Source organism: Pleurodeles waltl, chromosome 4_2, assembly GCF_031143425.1.
Source record: "Pleurodeles waltl isolate 20211129_DDA chromosome 4_2, aPleWal1.hap1.20221129, whole genome shotgun sequence".
NCBI classification, from domain to species: Eukaryota; Metazoa; Chordata; class Amphibia; order Caudata; family Salamandridae; genus Pleurodeles; species Pleurodeles waltl.
Window position 1 is genome coordinate 418,763,934 of NC_090443.1, and position 19,208 is coordinate 418,783,141.

A 19,208-nucleotide genomic window follows, 5' to 3' on the forward strand; every position below is an offset into this window, starting at 1 on the left:
TTATTATTGTGAGAAGGCAAGTTCTGTAAACAATTTGAGACTATTGCTTGGATTACGGAAAGAAAAGTCTGATCGAGAAAATACTGGTTTAAGGCATTTTAGAGAGAACAGATCTGCTCTGGCTTCTTTGGTTGTGTGGTTGATAAGAGTTTTAGGTTAATTCACAACTCCTGAGATGTCACCTCTTGCTTTAATTCGGGGGTGTAGTTTTAAGATTTGAGTTCAGCTAACCAACAGATGTCAGTTTTAGGAGGGCAAGTCTCTGCCTAGTTCAATGATGTCCGTCTTTTCTGGATATAGCTTCAGGAAACTTAAAGACACTCATTTTTTAGGGTCGAGCCTGCGTTGCATGCGCTCGCGCATGCGTTTCGCAGGGAGACTCTTTTGTATTTATAAAGGGCTCGGAGCCCTGTCAACTTCACATCAGCGTTTTTTATTGGTTGGTGGGCTTCCCTAATAAAATCCGCTTGCTTTCATTAGTCGAAGGCACGCATATGGCATGCCTTTTCCGGTGGCTAGCCCTCCTCCAGCGCATCGACCAAGTACAGAAAACATGCGAGGCTCGCTGTTTTCCATCGGGCTCGTGGACTTCTTTTTCTCTAATTTACGAGCCCGATCTCGCTTGGCAGAAGTCGAGCGCTTTACGTACTTGATTTCACTTATGCGGGTTATGTACATAAATGCACTTTTGCCCGATAGGGGAAAAGTCGGGTTAGGAGTTTACAACGCGATCAGCTCTAACATGAGCAAACGCGAGACCCGATGCATTGTAAATGCTTGTTAATTTTAGTTGGGGACTGTTTGAGAATAATGACATTCCTGAAATCTGTGATTTTGATTTAAAGCTGTGTGTAATTCACATATTGTTGGATGTACACCTACGAATCTTTCAAGAAAGCTACAAGTGGTTATAAATTGTGGGAGCCTAAATAGTACTACATAAGCGGCTAGTGGAATAGCAAAGCAAGTATCACCAGTTTTAAGTAATTGTTTTCTTTTTTTTTTTTTTAAGATGGGGAGGGCTACGAAGCAAACAATGGTAGTAGCACTGTTCATGTCAATCCGAAACAGGGTTAAATGGTCTTGATCAGTCTCTGGTAATCTCTGGTGTCAAAGGCTGCCACTACATCTAGTGGATGCAGCAGACAGGCTTCCCCATGGTTAAATATGATGGATGTTGTTGTGACGGTGTGAGTGATTCACGTTGGTCTGTTACACCTTTCTATCACTTAGCCAAGTGAGGGAAGATGTGCCACTAGTCTATAGTCGACTACGGCATCTTGATCTGCATCTGGTGTTCTGAGGGATAAAACAAAACAAACCAACCAGTTTCAGTAAATCTGGAAATTTTCTTTAGTACGTGAAGAATTTACAGTGGGGCACCGCATTTTTGAGACATTTGGAATAATTTTGATAAATGTTTCTAATATTCATGTGTGTTGATACTTTACTAATGTAAATTACTAATGTAAATTTCTTAATGCTTCTTAAATTATCGCAGGTTAGTCTTCACAGCTGTTGAATCGGGTTCATTTTATACAGGTTTTGTTGACTCACTTGTGATGTTGCTTGCAAATGTCAATTGCTTATACAAATGTTCTTAACGGGACTAAAAGCCACACCTATTTATGCTTCATGCAGTGTTTGCAAGATGCTAAAGGAACTCTTCAACACCTAATGTGAAAGTCATTATGACCTCATAGCAGCAAAACCTCAATCTATAATGGCTTTGTAGTTTAACATAAATGTTGTATATTTTGTAAACTACCTAATATGACTGTTTTTTCTATGCTTTATGTCTAAACGACTAGAAATAGTATGCACCATTTTTGAGGTAGGCACTAGGTCTATGGACTTGGCAAATTTGGTGGAAATTTGATGGGACACTTTGAGCTATGTGCGCATAAAGGTGGTCCATGAAAAGGTCTGTCACAAACTGTAAAACGCTACTTAGAGTTTTAATAAGCTCACTTCTGCAAAAATGTTATCTAGGCTTCATGTATACATGTATGCTGAATACAAGAGCATATATGTAAACATAAGAAAACAAGTGTATAACATTTTAAAAGTTGTAGGTTAAAAAAATGATTTGAAATTTCCTACAAGAGCAATGTTACAACATTATTAGTTAAAATGTACAAATAGGATACACATGCATATATTTTTCTACATATTTCGTCATCAAACTCTGCAACAGCTTACAGCACCTCCTCCACCTCTGATTGGTTTGTTGTGATGGTCCTAGGCAGACAGCGCCTCCATGGTCCATTGTCCATAGGGGGCGGGCAGCCAATGGAAGGGCTGCCAAGCAGACCAGATTACATCAGTGCATCGGAGTCAGGTGTGTTTGCCTGAAAAAGATTTCATCACAGTGACCAAAAGTAACACCACAGAGTGGAGGGAATGGGGGTGCAGTGCACGTCTGGAAGGCTTTGGCAAATAAAGTATCAAAAAGCTACAGAACAGGGTCGTAGCAAGGGCATGGCTGCCCGGGGAGGGGCTGAGGAATGGGAAGAACACTATGGGGGTCATTCTGACCCCGGCGGTCTAAGACCGCCGGGGCCAGGGTCGGCAGGAGCACCGCCGACAGGCCGGCGGTGCCCCGCAGGGCATTCTGACCGCGGCGGTTCGGCCGCGGTCAGAAGAGGCAAACCGGCGGTCTCCCGCCGGTTTACCGCTGCCCTTAGAATCCCCCATGGCGGCGCAGCTTGCTGCGCCGCCATGGGGGATTCTGACACCCCCTACCGCCATCCTGTTCCTGGCGGTTCGCCCGCCAGGAACAGGATGGCGGTAGGGGGTGCCGCGGGGCCCCTGGGGGCCACTGCCGTGCCCATGCCAATGGCATGGGCACGGCAGGGGCCCCCATAAGAGGGCCCCGCAAAGTATTTCAGTGTCTGCTAAGCAGACACTGAAATACGCGACGGGTGCAACTGCACCCGTCGCACCCCTGCAACTCCGCCGGCTCAATTCTGAGCCGGCGTCCTCGTTGCAGGGGCATTTCCTCTGGGCCGGCGGGCGCTCTTTTGGAGAGCGCCCGCCGGCCCAGAGGAAATGTCTAAATGGCCGCCGCGGTCTTTTGACCGCGGTGCGGTCATTCAGCGGCGGTACCTTGGCGGACGGCCTCCGCCGTCCGCCAGGGTCATAATCAGGCCCTATGTCCTGTCAATATGTGGCCATTTGCTCGGTGCAGTACAAAATCACCTCAAAAACGGATAGCCCAGCATTCTGATCTCAGAAATAATAAAAGACCGGTGTGGTCAGCAGACTGCTTTCTGTCTGTAGCAGCGCAGGTGTAATACTAAAGAACAAGGAGTCCGTGGTAGAACACGGATCACAGCATGCCACCCACATGGCTTCCGTCTCGGTAAAGCACGGGGAGGCACATCGGACTTAATGATACGCTTTCTGTGACTAGTGACGAGCCTTTCCCAATAAGAGAATGCCCTTTCACCAGTGGACTAGACTTCCTGGCGAGACATAAAGCCTTTCCCTCCCAAACACAGTATTTTTGGCAGGTTTATCAAACTGAAATATGCCCACAGTTGACTGTAGTAGAAAAAAACGAGACACGAAGCGTTGGAAGACTGCCAAAACAATCTGCTGACACATGAAACCGGGCAGAGACTGTCCCAGCCTTTGCATTGGAGCTGGTGCTTTCGGAGAGCACTCCCATGTCCCAGCACATCCTGGAGCACTGCTGCTTTCAGAGGTTCCATTGATCCTAGGCATGTGGCCCACGCTACTACTTAGCCTCATCTGGACCTGCGAGGCTGTGCCTGTGTGGCGAGCAGAGGACAACGTCAAATTCACTTCACCGCCAACACCCATGATGTCGACGCTGCTCTCATCGCCAAGGCCAGCCCTACAGGAGGATGTGAACCTGCTGGTGTACGGGGTCTTACAGCTGAGCCAGGCCCTGCATGACACCTATCACAACACAGAGCGCAGACTCCAGCGGGTTAACAGCAGCCTGAGTACATATAATCTGACTTTAGGCATGCTGGATCGGGAGACCAGGCAAATTGGACTGGATGCAGAACAGCTGAAAACGACCATCAAGGGATTGCAGGTAAGGAGGCATAAGCCTAGAAGTTGGCGGGTGTAAATCTTTTATCAGTGCAACTGGAGAAGCAGATGTGCAGACTAAGGACTGTCCTTGTACAATATGTGAAATCAGAGGGATAGCTCAGCTGTCTAAAGCCTGAGCATGTAAGATGAGAGTTTTGAGCCTGTGAGTTCACTAAAAACTAACAGTACTGTTATCCAAGGCGAAAGATTGGTGAGAATAAACTTACTGTATGCTATGTGGCCTGAATGGTCCCAAGCAGTAGCTGGTTTCTGCCCCCTTTATGGTCTTTGTAGCTTGAGACATGCCTGTTTTATCAAGAGCTATTAGTTTTCTTTAAAAATCTTTTACTATTTTTCCCTCTCCTCAAACAAGCAACAACATCGTTTTCGAACAAAAAAAGTGCAAGAATTCAGGAATGAAAATGAAAATGTTGATTAGTTTAATGAGGCTTCTTTGCAGTTATGTACTGTCCCAGGCTGGAAAGCTTGTGTAAATTGAGTCACCCCTGCAGTGTCATCTTGGAAAAACCTACACAATTTCGTGAATGGCTCTGGTAATTGAAATCCGACCACGTGAAATGCGTTTATTGAGTGTGTCTAACGCTGTTTTAGTAAAGAAAAGTTTGACAACTGTCCTGTACAAGCACAAGCAGCAGTGTAACATGAGGGATACCTCTGCTATCTGACTCTAAAAGCTGTGAAGCCTAAGGGAAATCACTGCTGCTTTCTCACAACTAAGCCTTTCCGACCTGTGAAATGTGGTAAGTGGCTCGCTAACTTAAACTTCAACCACAAGTGAATGCTCTGCTGTCTAAGTTTGGGTCTGTAAAACGTATGACCGGAGATGTCTGTGGCACACTAAGAACAGCCACGCCTCAGAGCTCAGTGAAGACAAGACGCAGCAACAGACGCATCTACATTTTCAATATGCAGTTTGTTTCAGGGGAGAGGGTACAAACAGAAAAGGCTTAAAAATGGGAAAGAATGGAGCTTAACCAGGGATCTCCAACCATTTCTGCAATAAGAGCTACTTATTTTCAATGGAAATCCTCCCAAGCTACTAATAGTATTAGAGATGTAGGTTTAACTACATCAGACAAGATTACAGTAGTCGCCTCCATATGCAAGATTACCAGCAGTGTTCACCTCCATGCTTTAAGCACGGTTGCTAGCATTAATGTAAAAATGCCTTGTCAATGTGGAATGCCTCTACATGGGAATAAATAACTGCCACAGCTGCAATGCTCCTAGTCCCAACTTAATACTAGTAATAGTCTCCCCAACACCGCTTTATTTTTATTACTCAAATATCATCTTTAAATATAGTTTGGACATTCAACTGTTTTTCTCTACACAGTTTAAGTCAAATCAGTAAACACAAACTTTCTTTTCGAATATATGCTCTTCAAATTTGGCATACATATATGAGTTGCGCCAAGCAAAAGCTTCTAATTTGGTTCACTAGTCTGCACTTAAAGGTATCTGGAGAGATACCAGCAGCGACCGAGCCGCTTGAGAAGCTTGACACTGCCGGTGAGAATGCCACCAACCCTCCCCCAACTACGAGCAAGGCAAGTTTGACATTACATCACCCCTGTGCCCCAGACACATTTTGCAATGCGTCCTCTGTTTACCCTCACTGCAACACAGGCAGGTAGGTCACCTGTGACTCAGCAAGACCAGGTGCTAAGGGAGTGACTGGATCAGGGTCTTTTAGAGGGAGGGGGGCTGACTAGGGCAGTAGTAGGGATTCACTGTCGGCGGATGGCAGCCTGTCCAAGAGCCAGACGGCTAGTCTGGTGATCACACGGTCAGCATAGGGGTCAGACTGCCAGCATAGGGGGGGTCAGGGACACAGTATAGGGGCCAGAGAGGGAGAGAGAGAGAGAGAGTCAAGGGGCCAGGAGGAGACAAGCAAGGGGCAAGAGCGAGACTGTCTAGATGGTGAGATGTAAAGTTAGCCAGATAGGCCAAGGGCCACAGAGCCAGTGGAGAAGCCACAGTCAGCTGAGAGACCAAAGAACCAAAGGGCCAGCAAGACAGTCAACTGGCTAAACACCAGGTACATGGATTATAGCTAGTTTGTGGGGAAACCCTCTCCGTGCAAAGATGACAGTTTTGCTAAAATTTAGATTTGTCTACATTGTAGCATAAATGTTAATGCCTCATTATATACATGATGCTTAACATTTAGAATTAATATTTCTGGTAGAGAGGGGAGCACAGTGAAACTAGGAGCCTAACTGTACTAAAGGCAGCTTGGAAACAGGCATAGGCAAATTAGTCACAAACTGCTTTGCAAGCTGCCCTTAATTTTAACACGTGACAATGTACCGTAACCACAAAAATGATCTACTCAGCGGCAAAAATAAGTTAGTGCCCTCTGCCGGTAATACCGTTCACGCTAATTTTCCAGTGCGGGAGAAACTCCGGCGCTGTAAATCAGTGCGAACAATGCGCCTTACCCAAACACGCTGCTTGCTGAACTCTGCGTAGCGCAGCAGAGTTTTTTTGACACTTCGTGGAGTTCTGCTACGCGGAACTCCACGCAAACTCCACCCAGACCTACTCATTAGTATTACTGAGGCATGAAGCACATTTGCACCCCCACTGAATGGTTGCAAACAGTGATGGAGGCTTATAAGGCCCAGCAGACCTCCGATCCACGAGTTTGCATTCCATGCTCAAACACAGTTTTTAAAAACTGTGTCAAACAAAGTGAAAGGTGCCTCTTTAAAAAAAAATGTTTTCAGGCAGGCAAGGCAGCGGGGATTGGGGGAACATGTATGTTGAGCGTTAGACAATTTCCGAAAGGGTAAGTTTCTGCTTTGCTAATCAGTTACCTCCCCACTTCGGGAGTTGATAATTCATCCATGGTTTATAATTGCATTTGTGGTTTCAAACAACTGATGAATAAGTTTGCAATTCGCACCGAGCAGGTAACACAACTTTCACTTCCCCTCCTGTTTGTGATTCGGAATGTATTGCAAACGCTCTTTTATAAGCCAGAAAAGCAGTTCCTATTTGTAGACTGCAGAGAGGTGTTTTTTTGCAGGTGCATACACTGTGGTTTTGCAAATCGCAAGGTTTTCAACCACAAATACCTTTGAGTATTAGGCCCTTCATTAGTTGTCCAGGATCAAGCAAGGTGGGGAAACTGGTTATAAAACTCAATTCCACCTGCTGAAAATGCTACTCCAGTCATACTTAAGAGAATACCTCTGCAGACAGCTTTCTTCCCAGAGACTGGGGTGAAGGAGAGGGGTGGTGAGGTGGAGTTGACGACTTTATAAACACCTCGTACATAAAATTAATATCTTCCCCTCTCCATTCAATCTTCAGCTATAGATCATTAATTGACAAGAAATTAAAAAAGTTATATTGTTGTGTTGAGTAGATATCTGTTAATTTATTACTTCAGTCTTACAAGACTCTGTGAATCAAGAAAATAAAATGTGTTTTTACTTTTTTGCAATTGTGGGAAAGCTAACCCATTATTGACTCAAAAAAGAAAACCCACATTTATGGGACCACGTCGAACATTTTAGTAACAGAGATTGACGAGAGAGTGCTGTGACTGAATAGAGTGCTTAGTAGCACACAAGTGCTAAATATGGATTTGTGAAACTTTGCTACCCTGCCATTGAACGTTTTCCTGCTAGGCCCACACTTTTTGCCTCCAGAGAGCTGGACATTCTTGTGACATTCTTATGAGCCGACTGTTTTTGAGCGGTGATGTTGATGGGGCACCTAAAGAGCACCCCTTCTTTCTAAAAAGTGGGTCTGGTCTTATCAATCCAAGCTATGAGGCGCTGGATGGTATTAGCTCAATTTGTAGTGGGATTACAACCTTTTGTTTTACCTCTACTCATAAGGAAGAGCCCTTCACTAGGTAATTTATGTAATCTCCCTTAACAAGGATTCTTTGCCTCCCTGATGTCTGGGAAATAAATGAGGTTTTACTGTAATATTTGTATTGATTTGTAAGAGCCTAATTACACAGATTCATGGTAGAGTTCATGGCAGGGACAGATGAAGAGGCTGAGATTCTTTCTTTTTTACACTACAGTGGTCACCTTTTTGTGAAGCTTTTAATGTTTCTCTCGGACACCGCACACTACATGTAGTCATCGCCTGTCTTGCTCCATGAAAACAGTTGTGTCTGTAGGTGGGGGCGGAGGTAGCCTCCAATCACACTTTGATGTTGCCATAATTTCCTTGCTAGTGGAAAACCTACCTTTCCCTGCTGTATTTAACATATCCCTAGAAATGGCTCCTGTTTGGATTAACCCCACTCACCTGATTGGCAAGTCCTAGCTAATAATGGGATTGTAAGTACTGGTCTCTCCAGCCAGCATTTCTCTCAATGTTTAGGTGCAACTAAGGATGAACTATGTGTCAGCCCCCTAGGCTAGATTTACTTCTGTGAATCATCTGCAGAGGTGTGCAGAAAGGAAGGTGTACTGGTCTTCTGGAGTGCCCTCACCAGAAGAGGTGACCCTTCTCACAGACAGTCAAAGCCCAATTGACGGATAGACCTGCATAAGACAAGCTTTGACGGACTGAGCCTATTGCCCGTCAGAAGTCGCCGTCCTAGCCAGATGGCCAGAAGAAGCAACATTAAACGAAATAACATCTGGTCTCAGAAAAGGCTCCACCCATCTTAGCCATAGAGAAGGGTGAGCCTGCTCGGTCCCCGATCCCGCAGGTGCCTATACAAAGCTCTCCAGATGATGAGTACAACTCCTAATGAACATCAACTTTGATCCTGGAGCCAGTGGTAATGTGCCATCAGCGAAGGTGATCACACTGATTTCAGAAACAGAATTGTCTTCTTAACCCTCACAGTTTTTAGATATCACCAGTAAAAACTGAGATCAGGAGTCCCAGGCACTGGTCAGCCGTGCAGTGAATACTGTGCTCCCTGGTGATCCTGGAACAGTGGGTACCTTCACCATTATAAAAATGTTACCAGGACAGTATATTTTAAGATAGAGGCCCTTCCATCCACCTGCCACTAAGAAATACATATGGTGTACTGGCAACCTTGAGCAGTGACCCTTCCACAAGTAGCCAGTGGCTACTGACCTTGAAACTGCAGTAAATGAATCCTGGCCTCTTCGCATTACCTCCTAGAGTAAGCGGTGATAAGCAGTGATAAAATGGAATACTGAGACATCCAGGTGGGTTGCAACAGCTTTAGGGCCCCGGAATACAAGTAGTAAATATCATTGTAGCAGTTAATGCCACCCAGTAACCCCCAACTGCCCCAAGAGCACAAGAAAAGGTCTAAGCGCTGATCAACAATATTACAATATGACTAAGTGATCATCTATTCAAAGCGCATTACAAACTGTATTGTAGCTAGGTCATTATTGGATAGGCATCTTTATTTTCCATTTCTTTGATACTCATTTTTATTAATGTTATGGATGATTTAAGATGGAATCAATTGCGTGACCTGCGCGTGATACACTGATTTCTATATCAAGTGTGAAGGTCGTTCTTTGGGGAACTACAGCTGTATCTGACAATTCTTTTAATGCACTCCTGTCCATGGCTAGTCATGTTCCCTTTACCGTCTTATCTTATGGTTTCAATCTTGCATGGGTGTGTGCAGCTGGAAGGGAAACAAAGAGTCGGGGGAGAGAGTCTGATGGGGGTTGATTGTTGGGGGTATGTGTTGGAATGTGTTCATTGAACCTGATTCCCCCTTTTATTTACAGTCCAACTCAAGCCTAACCTTGTTTGCATTCACTTCTCTTGGGATACTAACCAAACTATAGGAAGTTTTTCTCCCTTGCTGGGCTGCTAATCCTTTCTCTCACCAGCTCCCTTTTCCCCTATTCAACTCCTCCTTCCAAAGTAGCCAGCCCAGGCATTCAGGTCAAGGGCTCAAATGTTAAGTCCCTCTTATTGTGGAATCCTTCCCATTAGGATCTGAAAGCAGCCTAGGACCAGAAATCCAGTAGTCTTTCACACCCACAATTCCATCCTTGAAGCAAGCTGTAAATTCTCAATTTCTACTGGTCTCCACCTGCTGCTCCTGGCTCGACTTCGCAGACTATATAATATGATTGGTAGCATAATGCAATTTTCTGTGGATTGCAATCTAGACCTTAGACCTCAAGAATGTTACACGGCTGATGCAAGACTGCATCTCCCAAGAGTAGTACCCTATTGTGTTGCTGATTCATCACTGGTATGATATGTCATAAAAATGTAATTACTAAACAATACAATTCATTGAGCAACGTGAAATGGATGACATGAAACAAAAATCAAGTTGTGGGTGTGATTTATTGTATTGCGACTTTTATCAATTACTTCTTTCAGAGAGATTTCAGATGGAAAATATTTTACGGCCAGCGAACAGGAACAACAGTCGTACCTCTAATATATTATAATAAATGTGTGAAAGAAATTGTCAAATGATTGAGACTTCTACAAAGTCAAAAAGAACATAATGCAATCAAGAGGCAACAATATTACAGTAAAAATCGACTTAATAAATCTGCAAGTCATACTATATGAATGAATTATGGCCGATCACCAAGCTGGGAATACAGTTTGACAATGGGAAATTATTACAAAATGTGAATCTATGAATTATTCAACACAGAAGGCACACCCGTTGAATTTAAGACTGCAGTTTAATTCCAACATGAGACATATATTCTGTACGTAGGAGAGAAACAAGAGGCACTTCGTTTCTGGGGACTCAGAATTTTGGACACAAGCACAGCTGTGGATAGGCTAAATAGCATGGGTGCATCTGACTGTTTCTGTGGCTAAAACACATTTTCTCTCAAACAGATGGAGGAAGAAGCCATTCAAAGGCAGTCATCCAACATCTTCAAATCTTTTGGAGAAGTGCTTGACAGCCACAGGGCCCTGGAAGAACAAGTGAGAAAGCTGGAGCAGCACTTGAGCCGGTCGAGCAGGCCAGCTGTGAAGAACAGGTCATCATACTTGTCACACCTGAAGGTAACAGTGAAAATGGTTTGGCAAGACAACACCAGAAGTGTGGGAGTGTGTCAGCGTGTTGGAAAGTGAGAGTACTGCTGAAAGGATGTGCCGAAGTAACAGCAAACTAGCAAGTTGGGAACAGATTACTTCAAACTTACAACAGCATATATAAACTTCAAAACATACTGGAGGGTTATCAAACTTTTGGTGCAATCCACTCCCTAGTCAGAGTTTGAGAGCCTTTTCTGGAGATCCTGAGGCAGTGAGTAGTTATTGGACAGTATCCTTGATAGATATTGTTTGGTACTGATGTGCCACCACACTCCACCTTAAGGGCCAATGCTTTCCACTTAAAACCTTAATGATCTTTCAAGTGGTGAAGTCAAATAGTAAAGTCTTACTCTAGAAGGGGGTTGGAAACTCAGAAACTGCAGAATACAGAGAGTAATACTCAATAACATCAATGCCCAGCCAGTGCTGTACCTTCTTAGAGGAGGGCATTTATTGACAGATCATTAATACAAGCACGAAAAAAGGATACAGAAAGAAATCCCAGGCCGAGATAGAGCACCAAATGTCCTAACATCTTTCACTTCTCAGATAGGTTAGCCATAACAGCATGCTCCTTGATTACTAACCTATCTTGTGTTAATCTCTACTCCAGATACAAACTGGGCAGCAGAACATGACATTACGCACCCTGATGGACATGGTAAAGCATCAGCAATGGCAGATGGCCCAGCAAAGGCAACAGCTGTCCCAGATCCAGGAGCAGGTGAGTGCCGTCCACTGGTGTGGAGATAAAATATGAAAGCGTCCAGCTCCCACATAGGCCAAGACTGTAATAACAGCCAGACAGTAAAAACCTTGATAGAGAGCTTGGGGGTGGGGAAGATTACTGTCTCAGGGCTCACGAGACACAATCTAGGGCTGTAAGCACCAAGGGGGAGCAAACTGCTTGGGGTCTTTAGGCTATTCTGTGGGATGGGGTTTGTAGACACAGGTAATACCTAATACTTTGGTTAGTGTGAGAGATACCTTCAGTGATTATTTTCAAGTTGACTAAATTTCTACCCTGCATTGAGTTTACTAATGAAAACAATTTAAAACATATTTATTGCATTGGGTTTTGGTATAGAGCTCCAGATAATTAAATACAGCAATTTATTTTAATAGATTTAAAGTTACCTAAATTGAATATTATCGTGGCTGACAGACAGGTTTAGGACAAGCATGAACTAAAGGTTTAGAGGGCTGGGGCTGCTTTTTTTTTTTTTTAAACGCATTAAAAGCATTTAATTTTATTTAAAAAGATTCATAGGTTAGGGCTAGTTATAGGATTAGTGTTAAACTCAACATGATGGTTCTGGTACGTATAGAGGTAAAGGGGCATTAAGTGTGAAAGTAATATGAAGTGTAAGGGCACGAAAGTTGCGACCTCTGTCTACTCAAAGACGACCTGCATCATGCACCTTGGCCCACAGTACTGAAAGTCCTGTTTTCAGCCCACAAGCCAATAAGAACAGCCCAAGAGTGCCTTCAACACTATTAGTCCAGCTTTGTAACATTTTCTATGCTTAACACACCAGCTCCAATAACTCCTTGTGCTCTTTCTATCCACAGATCACAAATAATCAGGAAATAAGTCAACTCTGAAACCACCAGGGATTGGTGCAATTTTCCTGTTCATTCCAGGATTCTGGACCATTACCCCTCCTCACATGGAGTCCTCCTTGCCAAATTTGGCAACAAAAACATTTCAGCAAAGAAGCGTTTCTTTGTCTCACTCCAAGAACACACACTTTACATTAACCCCAAAAGACTGCAGATTCAACACACAGGAACTGCCAAAGGATCTGCACCAATATGTTCTCAAAGTAATAATTTGAAGACCATGGATCTGTAAGAAAATCATATCATAATTGCTGCTAGCCATTTTATAAAGAGCCGAAACATAATGGAAATAAATATGCTACAAATGTATTAAACAGCAAAGTGAGGCTTTACATGGGGATTATGGTCTGGATTCAGAGAACGTCTTTCTACCTTCAAGTGAGCACAACCTAGACAGTAGCAAAGTAACCTGGACAACGCACTGCATCTGGCAAAATGTTCTCTCTCACACACAGACACCCACACCCAGACATACCCGAACACATAGTAAGGCTTGTAGTCGTGCATATGTAGAACTCTACACAAAACACAGTAGTACCAATTTTACCTCTCAGAGTAGGCAGAGAATAGCCAGCACAAGCTTCCCTCACACACGGGCATCACTTGGGTAACAGATGTGCAAGCTTCTTGTATACAAAGAACATACGAAGCCGAGTGCAATTCTTGGCCCTTCAAGTAAGACAATACACTCTTTGTTTAGGAGATCACCTTACCTATAGGTGGTGTACGGGATGTAGACTTCACGGGCAGGAAACTCCAGGACCTCTTTGGTGGGTCGGATGCGGGGGTCTGGATATGGTTTGACATGGAGAAGCTCTGGGGAAAGTGAGTACTGCGGGCTCTCAGGAGCTGGTGAGATGTCAATCTTCAGCTGAGCTGGAAGTGGGGACAAAGGAAGGGTAATGTAACTGAGCCACTATTAAAAGGCAAGAGTGAACACTTCATCAAAGGGGCATACTATATCCAATAGCAGCATTTTGAGGCATGCACCTTTGCAGAGATCTCAACTGGTTCTAACGTTGTCAAAAGTTGCCCCACAGCAGGTGTGAGTAACTCACCCATTCCAAAGATCTCAAGCTTCTTCCAATCATGTGCAAGTACCCCACTCAATCCACAGATCCCAAGATGTCCAATGGCAAGTCTGAGTAATCACTCATTCCAGAGATGATCTGCTATCTATGACAGCTGTGAGTAGCACACTATATCAGGATGTCTTAAGCTTTCCCACATCTGATGAAATTACCCATCCCCCCGTCCAGGGATCTCAAGCTTTTTCATTTTAGCTGTGAGCAGTTCACCCATTTCAGCCCTAAACGCTGGTGAGTTTACAGCCACTCCCTGATGTACTTTAAAATCTATGAAAACTAACTGACCAAATTACATCTTCTCTATTTTGATATTAGAGAGCTAGTGTATCCCTATTCATCTTACCTGTAACAGGGCGCAGGCGTCGGAGGACTGAGGATGGCCGCCTCATGTCTGCAAGAAACTTGTACAGGTCTTCGTCGCTTAGTCGATCCCCTTCCTTCAGGAAGCCAACAAACAAATGAGGAAAAATAGTGTGCACAAGAGAAATATGGGGAACAAATGGAAGAAAATAAACAATATTTGTAAAGGCTCCCTCCCTCCCCCCACCAAGGGATTCTGGTACTAAATGGCATATGTTCATTGTTATAATACTCTGTAGTACTCATTATATCAATTTAGGAAGAATGAAGGGCTGAGTGCATATATTGATATTTCAACCTGTGACTATGAGGTCAAACACAGAATGTGGATGATTTAGTCCACTAAACCATTGAGAACCTGAAAAAGAGAAATCAAGGTGGAGATGGGGCAGATAAAACAAGCAGAAAGTTAGAGATGAGGGACCATGGTAGCCTTCAAATAAGTGGAATTAATCTAAGAAAGAGTTGTGAAATTACTCTGGCATTTAACTTAAGTGGAATGAATCTGACAAGGAGGGGACAAGAGAGAGGGAAAGGCATACCAGTGGAATTAAACTGGTAAAAGAGATATGTAAGATGGAGTTAGCGGGATGAAAGTGAGCGATAAAGGGAGTAGAGAGAGTAAAACAGGAGTTAAAGGAGTGATAAAGAGCCAGACTTGGAAACTGAGGATGAGAAGGAGAGGCATGACAAATCTTACAGTTTGTAAATATGGTGTGAGGAAAACTGATTCTCAACACAGAATTCCAATAGGAAGGAAAACACATAACTTGTGTGTATCATTTCTCTTTTGAATGTATTTGTTTTCTCCCAAACTAAAGTACAATGTAAGTTTTGAAACCCTTCAGGGCCGGTCTAGCTCCACTAACAAACTAACTCTCAAAAGGTAAAACTGCACGAGAAATGTCACTGTGTCGATCAGAGGTTGCATCTCTCTTTTCTCTGCCCTGAGTTTCTGCACCAAGAATACCATGTGCCATTTTACCAGCCTAGCTTGCAAAGAACATTTATGCAAAGAACATTTAAACCCATCCCCAATATTGCTACTGCTCTTGAAGTATTTTGAGGTTAAATTATTTACTTCTTATGTACCTCAATTGGACATGTTTACAGGACCACAGAGATACAGTGGGAGCACTGTACATGAGAATATGAATGTGGGTGGGGTATTGATCACTGAGTGATAGTGCAATCTGAGTCAATGATTCTTTGGAGTATGGAGTAAATAGGGGTTGTCATACAGATGTCCCTCTAGCCAAAGACCAACCTGTTTCACATTCCCCTTGAAGCCCATGAGACATACTGGACTATGGAAGGGTTTGAAGAGTGGAGAGTGAGGTGGAAACAGACAAGGATGCGCCATGTAGTGGAGAAATGAGGAGGTTGGAACCGCTATGCAGGATTGAGTGTCAGATCTGAGGAAGCAGCTGCACTGTAAGTGAGTAATGCTCTGTGCTAGATCGAGCAGAATAACAATATTACATACAGAGGAATGTGTGGATGACGGACCACCTGCCAAGTTGAAGGCAAAAGTGGCTAGGTGGTGCTACTTGGGGAGGAGTGTTTAACTCTGCAAAGATGGTAAATCAGGTCATTTTCTTCAAGGACTGGAGAAGACAATGGGAACCCAACGTAAAAGGTCAAGTACTGATGCTCTCTCTAACACTGGTTTTACCAAAAAGAAAAGGAAAGTGTGGGTGTTAGCGGGTGGCCTAATGAAGCCTTTGGGTAGACTCAGCCAAGGACTTGAATCAAACTACTAGTGAAGGGGTTCTATATTTCTAGTCTAAGCAAGAGGGAGCAGACCACGAGTACTTTCCCCAAAGTCGATTTCCTACTGAGGAATATTCATTCTCATTTTCTCTCTTTCTCCCTCTCTCAAATGAATCAACACAAGTTTATAGAAGCCTCATCATGAGGGCTCTTGTTCCATAATAGTTTACTTACGAGCCTGGAAGTTGGGTCAACCCTTGGGGAATTTTGAGGGACACCTGGGAGTACAGTACCACAGAAACAGCACAGTTCAAGCTCACATTCAAATTCTCAGTGAATCATCCTTACTTGTAAAGGTTACATATTTTCAGCAGAAACTCAGTTAGATTTTCAGCCAAATGCAACCTTTTATGGGGGCTTAACTTCTGTGCCTACTTTGTCAGATCTCACTTAAAAATGTCATTCTGACCAACAAGCTTTGAAATAATTCCAGAGACTGATGAGTCACTGAAAGGGTTCAGACTTGGCCCATGCTAAACATATGCTTGAACACAAAGAATATATTTTCATCTTATCGACCTGCAGGGTGAGTGAGGTGTGTGCTTACAATAGTGTTTTGTTGAAATACTTCTGTGGCTGTTTCAGAGTACATTACAAATTAAGAGAGAGACAAAGAGGGAGGGCAGAGTGGGAGCAATAATAAGAAAATTGGTTACTTACCTGTAACTGTACTTCTCCAGTATTGGAATCTCTCATAGATTCACATGCTTGAATCATTCCCCGTTGTCGAGATGGGAGCCCCGGGTACATTAAAACAGCAATATAGAAGCTACTGCAATGAGAAAAGGCCCAAATGCTTTCACTTTAGTAGCCTATTCTTGTCTCTATGAGTAAAAAGGACCAAAGCAAATCCCAGCTAATCATACTTTCCCTCCCTCTAGAACCCTCCTGTGAGAAGCTCCATTCCCACAGATTTTCCCAAGCACGAGTGCCAGAGTATCTGAAGAACACAGGTAACGGTGAGATTCCCAGGGGAAGAGGGAGGGTCACATGTGAATCTATGAAAGATTTCAATACTGGTGAACTACAGTTACAGGTAAGTAACACATTTTCTTACTCCAGTATTGGAACTTTCATAGATTCACATGCTTGAATCAGAATAGCAAGCAGTAATGAAGCACATTGTATAGTATATATATCAATACCTATACACATACATATCTAAACATATATTCATAGAACCCACATGTATATCCAGAATTATTGAAGAAACATGTTCATGCAGGAGAGACAAAATATTGATAAGCAATAATAAAATAAAGGAACAGCATCTTGAGCAGAAACATAGAAAAATTATCATAACCTGAAAGGAAGAAACAATGCTATACAATGTGTGCAAAGTATACTGGGCTGGCGGGAAAAAGGAAAGAAGAAATACAAGAGCTCACAGTTAATGGAACAGATGTCTTAAAACCACTTGTCCTACCGCCACATCACCCTGCTGTGTCTCTTCTAAACAGTAATGTTTCTCAAATGTATACGTTGACTTCCAAGTGGCTGCCCTGCAGATGTCCTGGATGGGCACTCCTGCAAAAAGCGCTGTGGATGCAGCCATTTTCCTTGTCGAATGCGCACACGCTGGATTCTGTAAAGGTTTTCCTGCTGCTGTATGACAATAGTTAATCGCAGAGGCTATCAACCTTGCAGTCCCTTGCTTGGACAATGCTCGGCCTTTACGAGGAGCACTAAACGCCACAAAAAGTTGGTTTGATTGTCTAAATTGCTTAGTTCTATCGAGATAAAACTCTCTGAACATCCAAAGAATGCAGAGCTTGCTCTGCCGGTGTTGATGGATTTGGGAAATATGACTTCAGTACCACTGGCTGGTTAGTATGGAAATCTGAAGGGACTTTAGGTATAAACTTTGGATTTGTCCGTAAAATTACCTTGTCTCTCTTGAACTGCAAGAAAGGGTCTTGGATAGTGAATGCTTGAATCTCGCTCACTCTTCTGGCTGAGGTAAGAGAGAGAAGGAGAGAGACCTTCCAGGATAGAAATTTTAAATCTGCCTTGTGAATTGGCTCAAACTGTGGTTTCATTAATTGGGACAAGACCAAATTAAGCTGCCACGATGGAGGATGAGGCCTGACTGGAGGGAAAGACCTGAACAGTCCCTTAAGAAACAGCTTTATGACCCTTACGGACCACAAAGGAGGTACGTTATCTGCACACCTACAGCGGGAAATCGCTGCCAAGTGGACTCTATTCAAGGAGATAGCCAAACCCGATCTGGCCAGAAGGACAAGATAAGGCAGTATTTGCTCTGGCGATTAATAGAAAGGATGCACCTGAGCTTGTGTACACCATGAACAAAACCTCTTCCACTTCGGAAGATAGCATTTGCTGGTACTCTCAGCTGCCGCTCTGGCGAGGATGATTCTACAATCGGAAGGTATATCTAGATGTGCAAACTCATGGTGTTCAGGAGCCAGGCTGTCAAGTGAAGTGAAGCTGGATAGGGTGGAGAATTTGACCCTCGTTCATTGTTAGCAGGGATGGCATCACTGGTAGAGGGATGATGTGGCTCTGTGAGAAGAGAAGGAGCTCTGTATACCAGAAAAGGCGAGGCCAAGCCGAAGCAATCAGAAGAAGCCTGTAGCGTTCGTTCTTGATCTTTGCCAGAACTCTCGGTATTAGGGGAATGGGAGGAAAGGCGTAAGCATACATTCATGACCATGCCATGGAAAACGCATTCCCCCAAGAGCCCCGATGGTGATCCCAACTTGCAAAGAATTGGCATTTTGCATTCTGCAGTGTGGCGAAGAGATCCAGGTTTGGTTTTCCCCATAGGGAGAAGGCTTGGTTCAACACTCCTTGATCCAACTCCCATTCGTGGTTGGACAATCGAGACCTGCTCAGCGAATCCGCTATGATGTTCTGTACACCTGGGACATGTTCTGCTTGAAGGTTTATCTGCTGACTGATAGACCATTCCTAAATGCGTTGAGATTCTCTCGATAACAGCAGAGATCTGGTTCCTCCCTGTTTGTTGATATAATGCATTGTTGTAGTGTTGTCCGTCCGAATGAGTACTGATGAACCTTTTATCTTTGGAAGAAAAGCACGAAGCGCTAATCGAACCGCTTTCAATTCGAGGTAATTGACATGAAGCACTCTCTGATGTGGTTTTCATTTGCCCCTGATTTGTAGGTGCTGGAGGAAGGCGCCCCAACCTTCGAGAGAAGCATCTGTAGTAATTACCCACGGAGCTGGTTGGGGAAGAAAAGAAAGTCCCCTCGATAAGTGAAACTCCTAAGTCCACCAAGTCAGAGGTGA

At 43.8% G+C, this 19,208-nt stretch overlaps 2 protein-coding genes across 7 annotated transcripts in view; one reads left to right on the top strand and one right to left on the bottom strand.

Moving 5' to 3' along the window:
- The window catches only part of LOC138292835 (dedicator of cytokinesis protein 7-like), a 512,184-nt gene that overhangs the window by 371,970 nt on the left and 121,006 nt on the right, over positions 1 to 19,208 (bottom strand). For all 6 annotated transcript variants that reach the window (XM_069231649.1, XM_069231647.1, XM_069231646.1 and 3 more), the window contains exons 13-14: positions 14,143 to 14,236; positions 13,425 to 13,587 (exon numbers count right to left, since the gene is read on the bottom strand). In XM_069231649.1, the coding sequence (XP_069087750.1) occupies positions 13,425 to 13,587; positions 14,143 to 14,236 (257 nt within the window). The remainder of the gene's footprint in view (positions 1 to 13,424; positions 13,588 to 14,142; positions 14,237 to 19,208) is intronic.
- On the top strand, positions 3,642 to 13,043 carry ANGPTL8 (angiopoietin like 8). The gene is made up of 4 exons (XM_069233341.1): positions 3,642 to 4,069; positions 10,885 to 11,055; positions 11,702 to 11,812; positions 12,661 to 13,043. Exons 1-4 carry the CDS (start codon positions 3,728 to 3,730, stop codon positions 12,691 to 12,693), a joined length of 657 nt encoding a protein of 218 aa, XP_069089442.1. The 5' UTR covers positions 3,642 to 3,727; the 3' UTR covers positions 12,694 to 13,043.

Excerpts from the sequence above, each read along its gene's own strand:
- ANGPTL8 (XM_069233341.1), top strand. The coding sequence starts at position 3,728 with ATGTGGCCCACGCTACTACTTAGCCTCATCTGGACCTGCGAGGCTGTG. Across the intron at positions 4,070-10,884 it reads CGACCATCAAGGGATTGCAG|ATGGAGGAAGAAGCCATTCA; the intron begins GTAAGGAGGCAT and ends TCTCTCAAACAG. Across the intron at positions 11,056-11,701 it reads CATACTTGTCACACCTGAAG|ATACAAACTGGGCAGCAGAA; the intron begins GTAACAGTGAAA and ends TCTCTACTCCAG.